The 22,037-nt window shown below is 49.8% G+C and overlaps 1 protein-coding gene across 1 annotated transcript in view; it reads left to right on the forward strand.

Moving 5' to 3' along the window:
• The window catches only part of ARID2 (AT-rich interaction domain 2), a 1,055,333-nt gene that overhangs the window by 939,041 nt on the left and 94,255 nt on the right, over positions 1 to 22,037 (forward strand). Inside the window, exons 17-18 of the mRNA XM_085653362.1 lie at positions 335 to 473; positions 562 to 647. Coding sequence (XP_085509488.1) covers positions 335 to 473; positions 562 to 647 — 225 coding nt within the window. The remainder of the gene's footprint in view (positions 1 to 334; positions 474 to 561; positions 648 to 22,037) is intronic.

The following is a 22,037-nucleotide window of genomic DNA, read 5'->3' on the forward strand; positions in this document are numbered from 1 at the left end:
CCTAATGAAGTGTACACCAGTTCTCCTACCTCGGTGGTTCTCTCACTATGCTTAAAAATAATCTATTTGTTTTCCAAACTGACAGTACTACGTTTCTAGTGTTTCAGTATTATTTACAGTTCTCAATTGTTTTTGAGGCAGGCAGCTAAACTTGTGGTGGGGTCTTGTTATATAAATATACATCATGCATTGCTAGAGTTCTTTTTTGCCTAAAACGTATTCTTTTTCTCTAAAATTAATATCCATAAAAAATCAAGTTGGTGATAAATGTATTGGATTATAGTTAGCTTATTTGTATGTTAGAAACTGTTTACACTTTTAATGTAATTTCTAGGTGGTTTGAAACTCCGTCCCAAGTTTTCTACCACGCTGCAACTGAACATGGAGGGAAAGATGTCTATCCAGGGCAGTGTCTCTGGGAGGGCTGTGAGCCTTTCCAGAGACAGAGGTTTTCCTTTATCACACATTTGCAGGCATGTATAAACTTTATTATTTGCCATTTGATATTAACCTTCAGAGATCAATGAGTATTTTTATGCAACTGTTTCTGTCTTTAAACAGGATAAACACTGCTCTCGAGACTCTTTGCTTGCAGGGTTGAAACATGAAGAGCAAGGACATGCTGGCCATCATAAACCTTCCAATAAGTAAGTTTCTTACTTCATGACTGAGGAAAAGAAAGGACAGTGCATGTCTAGATGTGATGAAAAAAGATATACAGTTATCACACCTGAATACAGAATTATTATTTATTAGCACAGAACCGAAATCATGGCAGTTTAAATATTTAGTAACATGCATAGTACGCACTTCGAAGACAAAACATTTATTGTATGTTCAAATTCCCAAAAAGTGTTGATTGCCTAAAAAACGTATGTTGAATGGGGTACATACAAGCTTAGATAAATATCCGATGAAATACATATAGCCTTGGTCCTCTGTGGCCCACAGATTTTGGAGATCAATTTCAATTGCACTGACTCCTCTTCAGTCTCAGCTTTGATTATGACATCTGTAGCTGAAGTCTGTTACCAGATAACAAGCACTGATGGGAACAACAGTCCTGTCCCTTGCTGGTTGTCTTGCCAATTAACAACAAGGAGATGGATGGAATGCTTGCATTAATCTCAGCTGCTGGCAACCGCATCCATCTCTTTGCGCCAACCATGCCACCTCTGTTTGGACCCAGCCATATGCAAATCAATCTTGACCCTGCTCCAGTAGAAAAGGTACAACCCGAACTGCCAGATCAGGTCCTCCTTCAGGCTTGACTGTTTGTATTGGAGCTGGGTCAAGACTGATTTGCATATGGCTAGGTCCAAACTGAGGCGGCATGGTGTTCAAAATAACAATGGACTGGGATGCATCCCGGAGTGATTACCAGTTGCTGCCATTAATTCAAGCGTTCTATCATTCACTTTTTTGTATACTTTAGTGTTTCGCCAATTGACCAACCTCTGGGGCCACATATTTTTGCAGTCATCAGTCAGACGGTCAGTCACTGTTGCTGGGTCACTTTGAAATGTGGCATAATTTCACCTCCCAGAAAATATCCCTATCTGGATCCCCTTCATCCTGTCAACAGCAGAAAATTGAGAAAGTAGCCACTAAGCAACTTCACTTGCCCTTCCAACATTTCTAGCTTTTCAAGAAAATACAGTATTTCCATCCAGCTCATTGCACTGCGTCACACTGGTGAATGTGGTAGACTACCACCTGGTCACCATTAAACTAAGGCATGTTGTGATTTTTGGATCGTCCCATTTCCTTCAAGACTGCTATTTTGTTATGTTAGTATTTTTATATCCCTGTACTACTCAACAGTTTGGAAAGTTGCTGATTCAGTACTGCATGGCCCATGGTTAGCTGGAACGCTGCTAAGTTAAAGAATTTTCTGTTTGGCACAGCTGAATAAAATATTTTTCTCCCCTCGCCATTTCCCTTTGATATTTTTGGTTGAAGCTGAGGTGAAATATTTGGGGAGCTTCCTGCATAATATGCTAACCATGGCAGACCATGTTCACCATATGGTAACGGACATGTTACACCTGTAATGTCTTTGCAGTCTTACTGCAGTGCCTCCCCCCAACACCCTTCCTCCTCCGAACCCCCCCCACCACCACCACCGCCACCACCCCCACCACACAATAACTGCACTCCATTTTGATCTCAGTGCCTGGATGGTTGTTCTAGACAGTGTTCAAAGTTGCTCACCTTCAGGGAGCCAAGAATACAAGGGCCTGGATGGGCCATGATCTAAATGATTGGATCCTGTTTTGGAGGATACATAGACCCTACACTAATCTCCAGTTGAGGTTAGAATCCATTTTGTTCCACATACATAAGTGCCTGTTTGGGTTTGTCCCTAATATAGGACTGATAAGATGCCCTCAACCATCCCTGCACAACCTATTTTCCCAAAATTAATTTAAAAAAATGTCCTCAACAAGCAAGGTCTTCTCTTATGCCTCAGCATGCCTCTACTCTTGTAGCTCCTCCACCACAAAATTCTGAAGAGGGAGCTCATTACCCTCCTCATGCTTTACGACCGTGCAACAGTTCCTGGGTGTACTTCATCCACCCTTCCAGGTAGATCTCTGACGATGAGGGCCAATATACAGATGTTAAATAGGGTGAAATACTCCCACCTTATTTACCTAGGCTAATGAAATCATTACATTTTACCTGGATTCCAAGCCAGATGGCATCAGCAGATTTAATTATTTGATTGATATAGCAGCTATAGGTTTGACCTTCTTGTAGTAGTGAAGGAAACCGACGGTTTCCTGTATGACTTCAAGGAACCAGCTAAGATATCAGTCAAGTCAATCTCCCTAGTAAACCACATTTAGCAGGAAGGTAGAAAGCTTATGCCGACGCTGGCTAGTGTAACCATGATAGTGGTAACATGGATAGATAAGAAAATATAAAATTCCTGAAAGTTCGCCGGTATGCCTAATAGGTCACCCTAAGGCAGACTCAAGTATTATGCCGGTAGCTCTGAGGAGGTGCAGGAACCCAATGGCACCTTGCACAGCGTCACCAAATGAGAAAGCCACAGGATAGACATGGCGCGGAAGAGATCTTCCTCTATGGCTGCTGTCTAAAAAGAGCTGCTAATGCCATGGCAATTGAAAGCAGTTAAACATATCCCCATAAATAGAATTGCTGCCGGAAGATAAAAAACAGGAGGTGAAACTATCCTTCATGAAGGAGAAAAGATATCAGCTGCACTGATTGATTATCCAATGAACGTATCAAGCATAGGGTTTAGGCAGGTAGCACATGCAGCAGTGTTAGGCCAACGAGAATGATTGAAAACTACTGCATTTGGGCCAAAATCTTGCCCATGTCTTTTGATGAGGAATGTCGCTTTACAGTATCAAAGCAAATAAGGCAACTGCCAGAAGACCACCGCTCTTTCAAGGATGAGGATGACTTTCATCATACTGCAGTTCATATTAGAGCTATAGATATTGACAATATTAACCTGCTCGTCAACCCCTGCAATACCTCTAGGACTATGTGTGATGTCAACAGCCATACTCTTATACACAGTAGCAGCAAAAATGGAACAAGCGTTTCCCTGGTGGACGGCTCACAGCAACATCAGTTAACATCTAACTTTCTTCCAACCAAAAAGTCACATAGTGGTCAGATGCCTCAATGGAAGGATAGGGAGCAGAGTTATCCAAGAGTTATCAGCAAAAGGACTCTAGGCACCTCAAGAAAAAAGCCTGCATTTAAATGTGCTTCAGCTCAGAGCAGCCAGGAGGGGGTTCCAGTTGCTTCAGTATATCTCCACTAAAAAGTGTGTGTACAAAAAGACACCACTATACTCAAACAAGGGGGAGCGCACTCCCAGATTCTGTCAACAGAAGCTCCAAACTGACATTTAGCAATTCACAATGGAATCGTTTCAGCCGAACATATACCCGATAACAGCAACAATCAGGCAGATTACCTCAGCAGAATGTTGGACTACAGTCACGAGTGGGAGCTGAAAAGCATTGTACAGACAAATAGTTAAAATCTGAAGAAAGCCAAAAATAGATCTTTCGGTTACAGACTTCGAACTGTAGATACCCACCTTGCAAATATTCCCACACGTCAAACTGGATCCAGAAACGTTTGTAGCAATTTCCTCACGGTTGGGTAGGCAACTCTGCAACTGATCTGTCCTGCCCCAGATGTGGAGTCATGAATATATATATATATATATATATATATATATATATATATATATATATATATATATATATATATATATATATATATATATATATATATATATATATATATATATATATATATATATATATATATATATATATATATATATATATATATATATATATATATATATATATATATATATATATTTATTTATTCCAAAAGAGTTCCATTTACCGGGGGCTCCGACCCTGCAGGGCGGGCTCTCAAAGGCAGGAATGGAGATCCTGCCGCTTTAACACCACAAAACACGCCAGAGCCCAACTTCGTCTCACGGCAAGAAGCCGACTTTATTCGTCTCGAGCACTGCAGCTTGTGACACCCTTAAATAGTCCTGACGCGTTTCGGCGTGAATCCGCCTTAATCATAGGTAGGTGTGTCATTAATTAATCCCAAGTGGGCTTGGTCCCGCAGTTGCTGAACTACGGGTACCAGCATGCATCAGGTAGGTTATCCCAGGTAGGTACTGTGTTTGTGTCATTCTGTTGAATAGCGTTCTTCCACCCAGTACTGCTGATCCTTTTGCCAGCCTGACGTTGCAATTAAATTTCTGCTGCTCAGTTGCCATAATGTATTTGCCAAGTGCTTAAGCCAATGCTGCAATGTTCACCAAAATATGCGCTTCAGCAGCGAAGTTGTAGGAAAAGGACGACGCCCTTCTCCTCTCCCTTTCTTCAACAAAATGCCGGATAGCCAAGGAAGTCCAGATACGGCAGGCATTGTTGTAAGCGGATCATCCCCCTCCATTTGCATTCCAAAAGAGTTCCATTTACCGGGGGCTCCGACCCTGCAGGGCGGGCTCTCAAAGGCAGGAATGGAGATCCTGCCGCTTTAACACCACAAAACACGCCAGAGCCCAACTTCGTCTCACGGCAAGAAGCCGACTTTATTAGTCTCGAGCACTGCAGCTTGTGACACCCTTAAATAGTCCTGACGCGTTTCGGCGTGAATCCGCCTTAATCATAGGTAGGTGTGTCATTAATTAATCCCAAGTGGGCTTGGTCCCGCAGTTGCTGAACTACGGGTACCAGCATGCATCAGGTAGGTTATCCCAGGTAGGTACTGTGTTTGTGTCATTCTGTTGAATAGCGTTCTTCCACCCAGTACTGCTGATCCTTTTGCCAGCCTGACGTTGCAATTAAATTTCTGCTGCTCAGTTGCCATAATGTATTTGCCAAGTGCTTAAGCCAATGCTGCAATGTTCACCAAAATATGCGCTTCAGCAGCGAAGTTGTAGGAAAAGGACGACGCCCTTCTCCTCTCCCTTTCTTCAACAAAATGCCGGATAGCCAAGGAAGTCCAGATACTGCAGGCATTGTTGTAAGCGGATCATCCCCCTCCATTTGCATTCCAAAAGAGTTCCATTTACCGGGGGCTCCGACCCTGCAGGGCGGGCTCTCAAAGGCAGGAATGGAGATCCTGCCGCTTTAACACCACAAAACACGCCAGAGCCCAACTTCGTCTCACGGCAAGAAGCCGACTTTATTCGTCTCGAGCACTGCAGCTTGTGACACCCTTAAATAGTCCTGACGCGTTTCGGCGTGAATCCGCCTTAATCATAGGTAGGTGTGTCATTAATTAATCCCAAGTGGGCTTGGTCCCGCAGTTGCTGAACTACGGGTACCAGCATGCATCAGGTAGGTTATCCCAGGTAGCCTACCTGATGCATGCTGGTAATTAAAGGGGGATGATCCGCTTACAACAATGCCTGCCGTATCTGGACTTCCTTGGCTATCCGGCATTTTGTTGAAGAAAGGGAGAGGAGAAGGGCGTCGTCCTTTTCCTACAACTTCGCTGCTGAAGCGCATATTTTGGTGAACATTGCAGCATTGGCTTAAGCACTTGGCAAATACATTATGGCAACTGAGCAGCAGAAATTTAATTGCAACGTCAGGCTGGCAAAAGGATCAGCAGTACTGGGTGGAAGAACGCTATTCAACAGAATGACACAAACACAGTACCTACCTGGGATAACCTACCTGATGCATGCTGGTACCCGTAGTTCAGCAACTGCGGGACCAAGCCCACTTGGGATTAATTAATGACACACCTACCTATGATTAAGGCGGATTCACGCCGAAACGCGTCAGGACTATTTAAGGGTGTCACAAGCTGCAGTGCTCGAGACGAATAAAGTCGGCTTCTTGCCGTGAGACGAAGTTGGGCTCTGGCGTGTTTTGATATATATATATATATATATATCACCTCCATGCATTGACATCAGTGCCTTTCTTTTCACATCTGCCAACGTCCAGAGTTCAAAATCCTGTGAAAACCTGACCGAGATCTTTACAGTGTGCAACATGACACCCCTTAAAACAGTGTTTAAGCCATGTCCTGTCTGTTATCGAAAGATGTCTGTTACTGACACACTTGATGACGGTCTCTAGTGCCTCTGCACCAAATGCAACTAACTCGTAGTCATGCGACTGCTGTGCCAAGATGAATAGGAAGGCCATTCCGGACCTAGAGGCCAAACTCGGTGTTGATTAACTCAGGAAGTTGAAGAGGCGGTCTCAGTAGAAGTCACGACCATAGTGTCTCTCTTACTCCATGGCCGTTCCCAGGACCGGTTGTTGTCAAATGGTAGGAGGTTGTCACCTTTCACCTCACCGACCAATGTGTGCTTCAAATCGTAGTAAATGTCACTTTTCTAACCTTGTTGTCTTTCACATTGGTCATGCCACCCATACCACAACACCTCTTAGACGACCACTTGTTCATACTACTCCTGTTACTTTCTGATGCCATAAAAGGACAGGGACCTCCATCCCAACCTAGATCTTTGCCCTCTGAACTTATTCCTTCAGGAGCACATGTCCAAAAATGCTCACCCTAGCCCAATTTCTATCTGCCCTGTATCCAGGAGATTGGGTGGTGCTGAGCTTGCAGGACGCTTATTTTCACTTCCCGATGGCAGTCCTACAGCCGCTTTCTTCGGTTTCAGGTAGGTCCTAAGCATTTCCAGTTCTCAGTGCTCTTTTGTCCTAACCAGTCCACCTTGTGTATTCATAAAAGTAATTGTGGTGGTCCCAGCCCGTCTCTGGAGGTTTGGAGTACCAGCCTTGGATTTTTCCATCAACTACTCAAAGTAACACCTGACTAGTTCACAGCAGTTCTCCTTTATTAGAGCACTCATGGATACAGTACTGTTCCCAGCCATCCGTCTGCCTCAATGAGTGCACGACATTTGGGCTATGATCTAGATGTTTGTACCGGCAGTCTAGGTATCAGATATATTGGCACAGAGGTACTACCATCATTCCCGTATCAAAACGGACATAACAGAAAATGCAAGACGTTGATAAAAAAACATATATTTATCAAAAGATAGACAGAGTACACACGTTTGTTTAACAGCTTCTTTAGGCACAGATATAGGACATTTAAACCTAAGGAACCATTCAAAACTCATGAAACAGTTTAATATATGTCACAATCTTGTGATCAGTTTTACATGTTACAGAGAATATCAGGTTCGAGGCATATGAGCTGCAGATTACACACTTTTGCATAGATCGTCATCTGGTGTTGGGCCCGGATGTTTGCAGTTTGTTTTTCCTCTTGGAAAGTCTTTGGAAGTCACGAGGTCGGTGACTCCTCCTTTGGTCCGTATTGCGCATGGGCTTCGGACCCATCCTCAGATTGTTTTTTTCCGCCATCGGGCTCGGATGTGATACTTCGCACTCCGGTTCCGAACATTTCCAGTTCGACGATCGAAGCGAAACCCTCGCTCTTCGCGGTATTGTTCAGATCCTGATCTCCTCAATCACCTTCTCTTCGACACACCTTCGATTCCAGTCGTCGACTGCAGCCTTCGGGCCTATCCAAGCTCCGGTCCCGGCTGATGGAAAGAACTCCATTCAAGAAGTGCCCTCGATGTGGGTCCAAATTCCCCCACACCGATCTTCATGAGGTGTGCAATCGCTGCCTCTCCCCTGAACACGGGGCTCAAGACTGTCCCGCCTGCAAGTCTTTCAGATCCAAAAAGACTATTCGAGATCGAAGGGCCAGACGAAACATGGCGCACTCCTCGACCTCTGTTCCAGTCGACATCTTCGGGGACGACGTCGAAGCTCCGGGACAGCAGCACACCGAAGAGGACCTCGTCAGTGCTTCCGAAGCCGACGACTCGGATGTGGAGGACATCACTCCGGCGCAGAGGGTCGTGAGTAAAATACCCCCTCCCACACCCGCGCCGACACCCAAAAAGGCTCCGGTCACGCCTTCGCCTCCGGGCCTAGGCAAGACCAAAGACACTGCTTTGAACACCCCACCTTCGGGCCCGGTGAAGAAGCCTAATAAGCCTTCCGGCGGCTCGGGCTCGAGCCAGCCTGCCAGCGGTGCCGATAAACACACTTCGGCACCGAAGAAAAGATCGGCCTCTACCTCGACACCGAGCTCCGCACCAAAGCCCTCGGTGTCGAAACCCAGCCTCTCGGTACCGACCAAACATCATAAGGCCCTCGGCACCGACACTCCCGCGCCGAAACCTGCCTCGGCGCCGACCAAAAAATCGGAGGTTCCAAAAAAGCACGGCACAGACAAGCCAAAAAGCCATCGGCCCCGAAACCTTCGGCGCCGACCGAACAGCCATTGTCTCAAGAACTGTTTACACTGGATCCTTTGCAAAAGACACTTACCAAGGATCCAAAAACTGGACATTTGGCACTGTCTTCTAAAAAGAGACATTTGGACAAACCAGCTCCACCTCCAAAGAGGAAAGACTCTGCTACCTCCCCTTTCAGAGTGCCTTCCCCACCTCCTCCACCCTCTCCACCTCCGCCCCCTCCACCTTCTCCACCCCTGCCTCATCGCTCTCCGACCCCGTCTCCACACCATGATGATCAGGGGGACCCATACTACGATCCAGTAAATGTGCCACAAGACCCCACCCTTACAGGATCCCCAGACCCATGGGACGATTATAATAATCCAGGTGTTCCAGATGTCCCACAAGATGACCTTTATCCATCCAGGCCATCTCCACCAGAAGACTCATTAGGTTTTCACCACCTACTTCAGAGGGCGGCACATTATCACGGGGTAGAGCTACACACTGACCTAGTAGAGGAAGATTTCCTTCTAGACACCTTTGATACTGCACATAGGTCTACTTCTATACTACCTATGCTCAAAGGGGTAATTAAACATGCGCCAGAGGTTTTTAAAGACCCAGTCAGGGCAAGGGTCCTAAATCCACGCATAGAGAAAAAGTATAAAGCTGCCCCCACAGATCCTGCCTACATCAAAGGGCCAGCGCCACTGGATTCCCTAGTGGTATTCACTGCAAGGAAGAGGTCAAATTCCCAGGCGTCAGGCGAAGCACCACCGCCTGACAAAGAGTCAAAGCTCCTGGACGCGTCAGGAAAAGGCACTGCGTCACAGGCAGCCAATATATGGTGTATCGCCAACACTCAAGCGCTATTGGCCAGATACGACAGAGCGCATTATGATGAACTAGAAACCATCATGCACCATCTCCCAGAAAAATACAGAAATAGGGCAATTAATTAATTCAAGAGGGTAAGACCATAACTAATACCTCCATACGCTGTGCCTTAGACGCAGCAAACACAGCCTCCAGGGCCATTAACACTAGCGTCCTCCTCCGTTGCCATGTTTGGCTGAGAGTTTCAGGCTTTAAACCTGAGGTACAAGCCCCGATATTAAATCATCCATTTGATCAAGAACATCTATTCGGTCCAAAGGTAGATGACGCCCTCGAGAAGATGAAGAAAGACACCGATACGGCGAAATCTATGGGAGCCCTACAGTCACACCCTCCTAGGCGCTCCTTTCGCCGCTCTTCCTTTCGGGGCACGGGCAGAGGCTACTCCTCAGATAGCGCGTCCACGTCCTACAAATCCCCTGCTCAATCCACCTTCACAAGGGGTTATCAAAGAGGCGGCTATAGAGGCAATAACAATAAAGGCAGAGGCAAAACAAATACCGCCCGCTCTGCCACACCGCCTACCCAATGACTTTCCCCTGCTCCCTCCAGACCATCCCACTCTGGTCGGGGACAGACTACAAAATTTCCTTTACGTCTGGGAGTCCATCACATCAGACAGATGGGTGACCCAAATTATTCGTTTAGTGTACTGCCTAGAATTGAAATCTACCCCCCCAACATTCCACCCAGGCAACGCCCAATGTCACAAGAACATTCCACGTTACTAAAACAGGAGGTAATCTCCCTCCTACAAAAAGAGGCAATAGAACAGGTCCCCGCCAATCGGCAAAATTTAGGGGTTTACTCCCTATATTTTCTGACACCAAAAAGAGACAAGACTCTACGACCTATCTTAGATCTCCGGCCTCTAAACACATACATACATTCGGACCATTTTCACATGGTAACACTTCAGCAGGTACTTCCGCTCCTCTCCCAGAACGACTTTCTCACCACACTGCACTTGAAAGACGCATACTTTCACATTCCGGTACACCATGCCCACAGAAAGTACCTCAGATTTGTAGTGGACGGGCAACACTACCAGTTCAAGGTTCTCCCATTCGGGGTCACAACAGCACCAAGGGTATTCACCAAGTGCCTAGCGGTAGTGGCGGCACACCTCAGAAGACAGCACATTCACGTCTTCCCATATTTGGACGACTGGCTGATAAAAGCCGCGTCCTACAACCAATGTGTACACCACACCGCCACTACAATCCAACTACTTCACCAACTAGGCTTTACGGTGAACCACCTAAAGTCCCAGCTAACACCATCCCACATAAAGCAATACCTCGGTGCCACCATAGACACCTCAAAAGCCATAGCCTACCCCAATCCGGCCAGGATTGCAAGCATTCAGGCTTTGCGTAAAAAATTCATACTTCAACACTCCCTCCCAGCAAGAGTGTTTACGCAACTGATAGGGATGATGGCCTCTTGCATTTTCTTAGTGCCTCATGCAAGACTCCAGATGCGTCCACTCCGAGTGCTTAGCGCGCCAATGGAACCAGGCCCAGGGGCAGGTGACAGATCTGGTGTTGGTAGACGGTCACACCCATCGCACTCTGCAGTGGTGGAACACCACCAATCTTTCCAGAGGTCGACCGTTCCTGGACCCGGTTCCACAAATAATCCTAACAACAAACGCATCGCTCTCCCGCTGGGGAGCTCATCTATTACACCTCACAGTGCAGGGCACATGGACGCCGAAACAAAAGTTACTCCACATCAACCATCCGGAGTTACTGGCAATCTTTCTAGCCCTAAAATCCTTTCACACTCACATTTTAGGCAAGGCAGTCCTTATTCGCACAGACAACATGACGGCCATGTACTACATTCAAAAACAAGGCGACACAGAATCTCCACAGCTCTCTCAACTAGCACAGAGCATATGGAGATGGGCAATTCCACACAAAATCTTTCTCCTAGCCCAACATGTCCCAGGAGTCCAAAACACCATGGCAGATCTGCTCAGCAGACAAACGCAGCAGATCCACGAGTGGGAACTTCATCCGCAGGTTCTTCACCCGTTCTTTCAGATGTGGGGGCATCCACACATAGACCTCTTCGCCACCCACGAAAACAAAAAATGCCCAAGCTTCGCCGCCAGATACCCACACCCATTGTCCAAAGGCAATGCGATATGGATGAACTGGTCAGGCAAATTTGCGTACGCCTTTCCACCTCTCCCACTAATTCCATTAGTGGTGCGAAAGCTACAACAGTACTCCCTCACACTGATTCTAGTAGCTCCAACATGGGCCAGACAACCGTGGTACACCACGCTGCTGGAACTCTCGGTAGTGCCACACCAAAAGTTACACCTCTCACCATGCCTCCTAACCCAGAACCATGAAGAGATCAGACACCCGGACCCAGCTCAGCTCAACCTTGCGATCTGGCTCCTGAGATCCTAGAATTTAGATACCTTAACCTTCCCCCTGACTGTATGAACGTCATCAGAGAAGCTAGACGCCCTACTACTAGAGACTGCTACGCGGAAAAGTGGAAAAGATTTGTTGTTTATTGCCATAACAACACAATCAACCCTCTACACGTATCTATACAGCACATCATATGCTACTTACTCCATCTACAAAGGTGTAACCCAGCATATACATCCATTCGGCTACACCTCGCAGCAATTGCCGCTTACCTACAAAACAGACAGCACCTATCACTTTTCAGAGTGCCTGCCATTAAAGCCTTCATGGAAGGCCTCAAACGAATAATTCCCCCAGAATACCACCCTCACCTGTGTGGAACTTAAATATAGTTCTCACAAGGCTAATGGGACCGCTCTTCGTACCTTTGCATAAATGTGAACTGCAGTTTCTCACATGGAAGACCGCTTTCCTTCTAGCCATCACTTCCCTTAGAAGGGTCAGTGAGATACAAGCACTTACTATACAAGAACCTTTTCTCCAAATGCACCCAAACAAGGTTGTTCTCCGTACCAACCCAAAATTCCTACCCAAAGTCATTTCCCCCTTTCATCTAAACCAATCGGTAGAATTACCGTTTTTTTTCTCGCAACCTCAAACTGTTGCAGAAAGGGCTCTACACACACTGGATGTTAAAAGGGCCTTACTTTACTATATCCAAAGAATACAACCTTTCAGAAATACAAAACAACTGTTTGTCTCCTTCTCTCCACCACATAAAGGCAACCCCATCTCAAAATCAGGGATAGCTAGGTGGATTGTAAAATGCATACAGATATGCTACCACAAAGCAAAGCGCACGCTATCTGTTCCCCCTAAAGCCCACTCTACAAGAAAGATAGGGGCTTCTATGGCTTTTCTAGGGAACATCCCATTAGATGATATCTGCAAGGCAGCTACATGGTCAACACCGCACACTTTCACTAAACATTACAGTGTAGATGTGCAAACCAAGCAACAAGCTAGTGTGGGCCAGGCTGTACTAAAAACACTATTTCAGGCCACTGCAACAGATACCGGTGGTCGCCGCTAGGGTTGGGAACTGTTATATAGTCTATGCAAAAGTGTGTAATCTGCAGCTCGTATGCCTCGAACGGAATATGCTACTTACCAGTATGCATCTGTTCTTGGCATGTAGAGCTGCAGATCTACACACGCTCACCCGCCTCCCCGGCTACCTGTATCTGTTCCAGTCTATCTTATTTAGATACAACACACATGGGTTTCTTCACTATTATTACTACGCTCCATCTTTCCCTGTTGGCGAAAAACAATCTGAGGATGGAGCCGAAGCCCATGCGCAATACGGACCAAAGGAGGAGTCACCGACCTTGTGACTTCCAAAGACTTTCCAAGAGGAAAAACAAACTGCAAACATCCGGGCCCAACACCAGATGGCGATCTATGCAAACGTGTGTAGATCTGCAGCTCTACATGCCAAGAACAGATGCATACTGGTAAGTAGCATATTCCTTTTGTTTAATGAAGTCCAATTCAGAGGCTTCAAAAGGGCCTGATTCATAGTCCTGGATGATTTACTCCAAAGGTCTTAGTCCATCACAATCGCTGTACAAGTCTAGTAACACAAAATGGTGACCGGCCTAAAAATAAATCTATGTTAATGTAAAGAGCAAAAAGTCATAGGACACGTCACTGAGTCTAGGTTGGCCAATATGATGCAACAAACTTGGTCAGTTTGCATTGATCTCCATGTCCAGAGAGCTACATGGAAGATCCGAGCCAGTCCGCCCAATGGTGACACCTAATGACACAATAATGGAGGTTGCTGATGTGCAACAAATGGATTGTGTGTGTTTAGTTCAATGGACATATTAAAACCTCTGAATGCAATGAATTGAGCCAATATGTTCATATAGTCAGTGTGCGGCACACCACCCTGTGGGCGCCCGGTAATAGCAAGTTTAGCTCATTAACCCGACAAGGCCCATAGTAAGTTGCTACATTATTCACACTGCACTCAAAAAAGTAACATGACATTAAAAATTAAAAATATGGGCCGGGGGCGTGGCCGGGCAAGACGGCGGCGAGCGCGGGCATCTGAGGCCCTGGTCATACGGCCCCTGCATTTCTTGTTCCAAGGGGTGCGTCTGGGAAGGCGAGTTCTGGCTCCCCGTTTGCGATTGCCGCAGGACCATTATCAGCGATTTCTGGGGGCATGTGCATAGTACCCCACTCCATTGAACATCTATCCTCCCGCTTGCAAGGAGAAGGGGTCCTCAGTATGATGCCAACTCACGACAGCTGCTCCTCCGCCTGCCACCCTCGTTGCGGCTACTCTGCATTGCTGTGCGCCGACTCCTGGAGACTTTTCCTTTCCTGCTCCCCTTGAATGAGCTGGTTGCATCACACAACTTTCATTATACCCAGCCTACGAATTTCTGGCATGGCACCCTCCTTCCTATACTGCGCTGCCACCACCTTTGGGATGCTGAATAACACACTTCGCTGGTGACTTGAGGTGGCACCACCACTGCCTTGACAGAGTCGCTCCTTTGTGCTGTGCGTCCTTCTCTCACTCCACCCTTTGCGACCCCCTTGAGGCCGGACCTGGGGTGCCTCTAACAACCTTGACAGAGCTTCGGGGGCTTGTGGGGTCTCATCCTTATGCCGCCAAAGAAGGGGACGAGCAAGACGCCCAGTAAACTGTCGGACTTCTTCTCGGCTGTAGACAAACGCCCGACGCTGCGAGGAGATACAGGTGAGGCGGCCACGGCCCTCACGAAAATAGACCTACTAAATATGTTTAAGGACTTTAAAACTGAACCGCGTAACGAACTTAGTCAAGACATCAGATCCTCAATTGACCAGCTGCGCACAGACCTATCTGAAAGAAACACGTTAGTTAGATTCCTCACCTTAGAATATCCCCAGGCGTCAGGCTGGATCCGGAAAGATTTTTCGTCAGCAATACCCTTGAGTGTCGCTAGGCGTAGTCTGCGGCTCCGCGTCCGTCGTTGGCGTCATGATCGCCGGGATGACGTCATCGGAGTACTCAGTTCTTTTTCCCGCGCCAGTAAGCACCGATCCGGGAAGAGCATACCCTTTTAGTCACTTTTTGACTAAACTTTTTTGAACTCTTTTGGTTCTATTCTTGTCGACATAGACTCTGGTGCTGGTAGGGATGCCTGGCTTTAAGGATTGTGACTCCTGTTACCGACTTATGTCGGTCACGGACCACCACCGATGGTGCCTCTATTGCCTTGGAACCGACCACGACGCCAAGTTGTGCCTCGACTGCCGGGCCTTGACTTCGAAAGCTAGGCGGGAGCGGTCCCGCTAGTTACTCGAGTACCGGCAGTCGGCTCCGCGCCGCTCAAGGTCCCGGTCGAGGAGGAGGTCGAGGGACCGGTCGCGGAGCCGCTCGTCGGGGTCCAAGTCTTCGAAATCCGGTAAGTCGAAGCACAGCAAGAAGTCGAAGAAGCGACATCGCTCTTCTGACTCCCCTCGCCGGTTGCGCGATTCGGCGGAGGGTTCGGGTGGCACCACCCGCGCAGCTCCGATGGAGCCACAGGGGTCTCGTCCGTCCCCATACCCTCCGGTCCCTGGGACTGACGCGACTCCGGCGGAGGCCAGTGCTTTCCTCATGGCCATGAGGAACATGGCTCTGCCGGCGTGCCTTCAGGCCCCGCAGGCTCGACTGGGAGGCCTAGCGAGCCGGCGGCCCCGGCACCGTCGTCGACTCCGGTCCCCATGCCGCAGGTCCCCGGGGGATCCAGGCCTGGATCCCAGTCGGTGCCGGTCGACCTCACGACCCCTCCGCCGGCGCTGACTCCTCCAGTGCCACCCCCGGCGCCGTCCCCGGACGACGCAGTTCCCCAGTTTATTCCCGCTCCGGGCCCGGCGTCGGAGCGGCACCGTCCGGTGCCGCATCCGACGCTGATGGGTGGCAATTTCATCTTCCGCCCGGCTTCGATCATTCCACCTGTATACCAGAAATCGGTTGACGGTGACGACTGGGAGGGGTCTGAGGACCCTCTGGCCCGGCAAGGCCAGTTATATCAGGACTGGGCAGACGAGCTGGGGGATGCCAGTGGTCTTGATACCTCCCCTGACACTGGCTTCATCTCATCTCCGACCGTGGCTTCAGAGGAAGGTGCTGCATTTTCTGTGGTGCTGGGCAAGGCGGCCGAAGCCCTTGGGCTAGAACTGCCTGCTGAGGCCGTGAGAACGAACCTCCTCACCGAAGTGATACAACCGTCAGCAAGCTCCTTGGAGCCTCTGCTGCAGTTCAGTGAGGCACTCATTGACGTTCTGAAGGGCACCTGGTCCAAGCTTTCCACAGTCCCTCCTGAGGACCGGCGCCACCGCCCTGCACCGGGCGACCCCAGTTTTCTGTCCCAACACCCCACGCCCGAGAGCCTGGTTATCCAGGCCTCTACCTCCCAGAACTCCTTCCCGTCCGCTCCCCCGGATCGGGAATCCAAAAGGCTAGAACGGTTTGGGAAGAAGCTGATCTCTCTTAGTTTGGGGTTGCGGTCTATCAACACAGCGTGTCTTTTGGACCGTTACTTCCACTCCCTGTGGGATACGGTGGCGGACTTGCTGCCCCAGTGTCCGGAGGAGGCCCGGACACGCCCAGGTTCTTGCCGAGGGGCGGGATGTGGCACGGCATGCCTTCCGATGTGGACTGGACACAACGGACTTGCTGGGCAGGGCAATGTCGACCACGGTGGCGCTTTGTCGCCACGCCTGGCTTCGGTCCACGAGTTTTTCCGGGGATGTTCAGAGCACCCTCATAGACATGCCCTTAGATGGCAGTTGCCTTTTTGGCGACAAAGCGGATAGTGCGCTGGAGCGCTTTAAGGACTCCAGGGCTACGACCAAGTGCCCACAAACTTCCGCTTTTCGGCCCTTTCGTGGCGCAAGGAAGGGGCGCCCCCTCACGTCCGACTAGCCGCAGACCCATCCTCCGCGCGGACGTGGATTCCGCCAAGGCGGTACAGGGGGACAACGTGCTGGTCCGTCCACATCTACCCCAGCAGCATCCGCCTCAATGCCCTCCTAGTCCGAGCTTTCAGGCCCATTCCACGCCAGTGGGATGCAGAGTTCGCCATCACCTGCTCCACTGGCGCACCATCACATCGGACAGGTGGGTGCTGCAAATCGTCCGAAGAGGCTACTCCCTCCCCTTCGAGGCGACCCCTCCAGCCATGCCACCGCAGTGCCACCGAATTTCGGGGGATCACTTGCAACTTCTGCAAGAGGAAGTTACGTCCCTCTTGGCCAAGGGGGCCATCGAGCGCGTTCCTGGTCCAGAAGTAGGTTGTGGTTGTTACTCCCACTACTTTCTGGTTCCCAAGAAAGGCAAAGGGGGCCTATGCCCTATCTTGGACCTCAGGAGCGTCAACGCCTTCCTCCGGAAGGAGAAGTTCAAGATGCTGACCTTAGTTCAGGTTCTGGCTGCCCTAGACCCTGGAGACTGTATGGTAGCGTTTGACTTGCAGGATGCTTATTCCCACATCCCCGTCCTGCCGGCCCACCGGCGTTACCTGCAGTTCACGGTGGGCCAAGAGCATTTTCAGTTTAACGTGCTCCCCTTCGGCCTCATCAGTGCCCCTCGGTTGTTCACGAAGGTGATGGCGGTGGGCTCACCTTATGTGCGCAGATTGGGGGTTCCAGTCTTCCCCTATCTCGACAACTGGTTGTTGAAGGCGGGCTCGCCCCAGACAGTCGTCTCCCACCTCCAGACTACGGCCGACCTCTTGCATTTGCTGGGATTCTCCATCAATGTGCCGAAGTAGCATCTGAGTCCCTCCCAGAAGCTCCTTTTCATCGGGGCGGTTCTGGACTCGGCGCAGTTCCGGGCCTATCCTCCGGAACAGCGGGTCTGGGATATTCAGACTCTGATTCCCATCTTTAGGCCTCTAGCCCGGGTTTCGGTCAGGTTGGTGCTGGTGCTGCGGCTTCTGGGTCTGATGGCCTCCTGCATCCTGTTGGTACATCATGCCAGATGGCGAATGCGGGCTTTGCAGTGGGACCTGAAGTTTCAGTGGGCCCAGCATCGGGGCAACCTGTCCGACCACGTCCTGATCTCGGATGGCACTGCGGGACGGTTGCACTGGTGGCTCACGGACCGCGATTGGGTCAGTTGCAGATCAGTCTCCCTACCCCAACCGGAGCACGTAGTAGTGACGGATGCGTCCCTCCTGGGATGGGTGGACCATATGGGAGAGGCGGAGATCAGAGGCCTCTGGTCTCCGGCGGAGTCCCGGCTCCATATCAACCTTATGGAGCTGAGGGCGATCTGACTTGCACTAAAGGCATTCCTTCCCTCTGTCCGGGGAAGTGTAGTGCAGGTGTTCACAGACAACACCACCGCCATGTGGTATTGCAACAAACAGGGCGGGGTGGGGTTGTGGACCATTTGTCAGGAGGCTCTGCGCCTCTGGACATGGCTGGAACATCAGGGCATCACCCTGGTGGTTCAACATCTGGCGGGCTCTCTGAACGCCAGAGCAGACGAACTCAGCCGCCGGTGCATGATGGATCACGAATGGCGTCTAAACTCGGACGTGGCGCGAGGCCTCTTTCGGCAGTGGGGAGATCCTTGGTTAGATCTATTCGCCACTGAAGAGAACGCGCAATGTCAGCAGTTCTGCACGTTGGAGTTTCCAAGGCGACACTCGCTTGGGGACGCCTTTCGTCGCGAGTGGAGTTGCGGTCTGTTGTACGCCTTACCGCCTGTACCACTTCTGCCCAGAGTGCTAAAGAAGATCAAGCGTGACTGGGCCCAAGTCATCCTTGTGGCTCCGTATTGGGCACGAAGATACTGGTATCCCGAGCTACTCAGTCTGTCGATCGATCCCCCAATCCGACTGCCTCTTCAGGAGGACCTTCTGTCGCAGCAGCAGGGGACGGTCCTCACTCGAACCTGTCCAGTCTCCACCGCCATGTGTGGAGATTGAGCGGCGGCAGTTGATGCCATTTGACTTGCCTCCTGAAGTCTGTAATGTTGTTCTGGCAGCCAGGCGTCCCTCCACAAAATCAGTTTTCGCCTGCAGGTGGAACAAATTTGTGGCATGGTGCACAGCAAAGGCTGTGGATCCCCTTTCCGCCCCTCTTTCTGAGGTTCTCCTCTTTCTTCTTTCCTTGGCCCAGCAGGGCTCTGCTCTGGGCACCCTCAAGGGATACCTTTCAGCTATTTCTGCTTTCTTACGGCTTCCTGATCAGCCTTCGCTTTTCAAATCCCCTGTTGTTTCTCGATTCTTTAAGGGCATTAATCACATGTTTCCTCCTCTCCCTTTCGTAATGCCTCAGTGGGATTTGAACCTTGTTTTGACCTTTCTGATGTGCGCTCCCTTTGAGCCACTTCATAATTGTCCCCTTCGTCTTCTTACTCTTAAGACTGCTTTCCTGGTTGCTGTCACCTCTGCTAGACGGGTGAGTGAGCTCCAGGCTCTCTCTTCTAAGCCTCCTTTCCTTTCTGTCCATCCGGACAAAGTTGTTCTCAGGACTTGTCCTTCCCTTCTCCCTAAGGTGTTAACTGCCTTTCACATTGGCCAGTCTGTTACTCTGCCCACCTTCTTTCCGCCTCCGCCTCCCTCAAAGGAGGAAGAGAGGCTCCACCGTCTGGACCCAAAGCGGGCGCTGTCATTCTATCTGGACCGCACCAAACCGTTCTGGGTGGACGACCAACTCTTTGTTGGCTACGTGGGCGCTAAGAAGGGGCGGGCGGTGCACAATCGAACCATCTCTTGTTGGGTCATTTTGTGTATCAAGGCCTGTTACTCCTTAGCTAAAAAAGAGCCTCCTGTATGGTTAAGGGCACATTCTACTTGGGCCACAGCGGTGACAACTGGCCTGGGCCGGGGAGTCCCCTTGCAGGACATCTGACAGGCTGCAACGTGGGCCTCACTGAACACGTTTGCCAAACACTATTGCCTGGACAGCCAAGTCCGGAGAGACTGCTTCTTTGGCCGTTCTGTTCTCCAGGACTTTCTGGTGTGATCTTTTTTTTTTTTTTTAAACCTTTATTACAGAATGCAAAAGATATACAAAGATGGGCCTACAACCTTCAGGCCGGCCGCTAGCAAACAGTGAGAACATAAAATACAGTCATTAAACACAAGCAGCAAGTGATAAAGGTCCCAGAAGTCGAAGGAAGCGTTGGCGGCCACACCGGCCAGACCCCCCAAATGGCGGTTCCATTTTTTATAAGAAACCACAAACAAATCCACAAGGCAGCAAAAGTCAAAGCAGCATTATGAGCTCCCCTGGGGAGGACCCTACCGATCCACAGGAATAGAGAGGGGGGGAGGGGGGGGGGGGGGGGGGGGGGGACAGGCCGGGACAGAAACAAAGTAGACACAATGCCCAGAACCAAGGTGACAAGCAGACTAGGGAGACTGGGCCACTGCCAAGTCAGGCGTCAGCGGCGTGGTACAAATCCCGCCACGATAGGAGTTCCAGGGTTCTGGTGTGATCTTGGTTCGCAGACCCACCACCGGGGTTGGTATTGCTGGGGTATCTATTCTAAGGTGAGGAATATAGCTAACGTGTTTCTTTCAGATGAACAAGTTACTTACCTTCAGTAACGATATATCTGTAAGAAACATTAGTTGGTTTGATTCCTCACCGACCCAGCCATCCTCCCCGTTCTGCGAACCGATATCTAGGGTTGAGGTCATCCCTTTCAGGGCCCTAGAAGTTTTTTGGCACCAGTGTCGGTCTCGCATGGCTCTGCGTTCCTGGCGCGGAAAGCTATGTACAAGAACTGGCGTCAGTGCGCGAGGGCGGTGTCTAAGTACTCAGACGTCATCCTGTCGATCACGACGCCGACGACGGACACGGAGCCGCAGACGACGCCTAGCGACGCGCAATGGTATTGCTGAAAAAAAATCTTTCCGGATCCAGCCTGACGCATGGGGATATTCTAAGGTGAGGAATCTAACTAACTAATGTTTCTTAGTAAGTAAGTAACTTGTTCAACGGACCGTCTGACCTCCCTCCAACACGATGTGGACTCTGTAGGTACTAGAGTGCTGGATTTGGAGGCGCAACACCAGGAGCAAGAACAACTTTCTACCGAATTCCACGAAGAGGTCCGTGCGCTTAAGGAGCAGCTACAGCAGACACAGCTTAAGGCAGAGGATCTTGAAAATAGAGCACGGAGGGAGAACATTCGTGTCAGAGACCTGGAGGAGGGCGCGGAGGGGATGGACTTAGAGGCCTTCATGGAGGGACTCTTCGCGGAGATTCTGAGCCCCCAGATCCTTGAGATAAAGCTAGACAGAGTGCATCGGGTTGGGAACGTACAGAATGGCAAGAAGAGACTCCGAGACGTCTTAGCGAAGTTCCACTTATACAAAGTTAGAGGCGGTACTCCAGGCGGCCAGATCGAAGGACTCCATCTCCTTCCAAGGTCACTCCTGTGCCGTTTATCAAGATGTTGCGCCGTCTACACTAGCACGGAGACAACTGTTCAGGCCTGTCACCACTAAACTACGAAGTGACAACATCAGATATCGGTGGACCCACCGGTTTGGGCTCAGTTTTGACTTCCAGAATAAGCGACGCCACATTACTGAGCTAAAGGAAGGGTTAGACCTCCTGGGCCTCCCTTCCGAGGAAGATGGCCCCATCCAAGGCAAAACTGGAGATCCCTCCTAGGGCTCACGATCAGCTTCCACCTGGAGGTCGGATTCGCGCAGAGGGCGCCGATGATTAATGACAGACTACTTTGCGGCAGTCGTGAGACCTATCGTCTGCAACAGGCCTGAGCTGCACGGCCCAATGTTCCATCAACATCGAGGTTGACCCCTCTGGCTATCTCCAGTATCAGACGATATAGTGCCCCAATTCTACTTTGACTTCGAACCCCCAACATCGGACTTCTCTTCGGCTCCTACCTTTGGGGTCTTGGTCCCCTACTTGAG

This window comes from Triturus cristatus, chromosome 4_1 (assembly GCF_964204655.1).
Source record: "Triturus cristatus chromosome 4_1, aTriCri1.1, whole genome shotgun sequence".
NCBI classification, from domain to species: domain Eukaryota; kingdom Metazoa; phylum Chordata; class Amphibia; order Caudata; family Salamandridae; genus Triturus; species Triturus cristatus.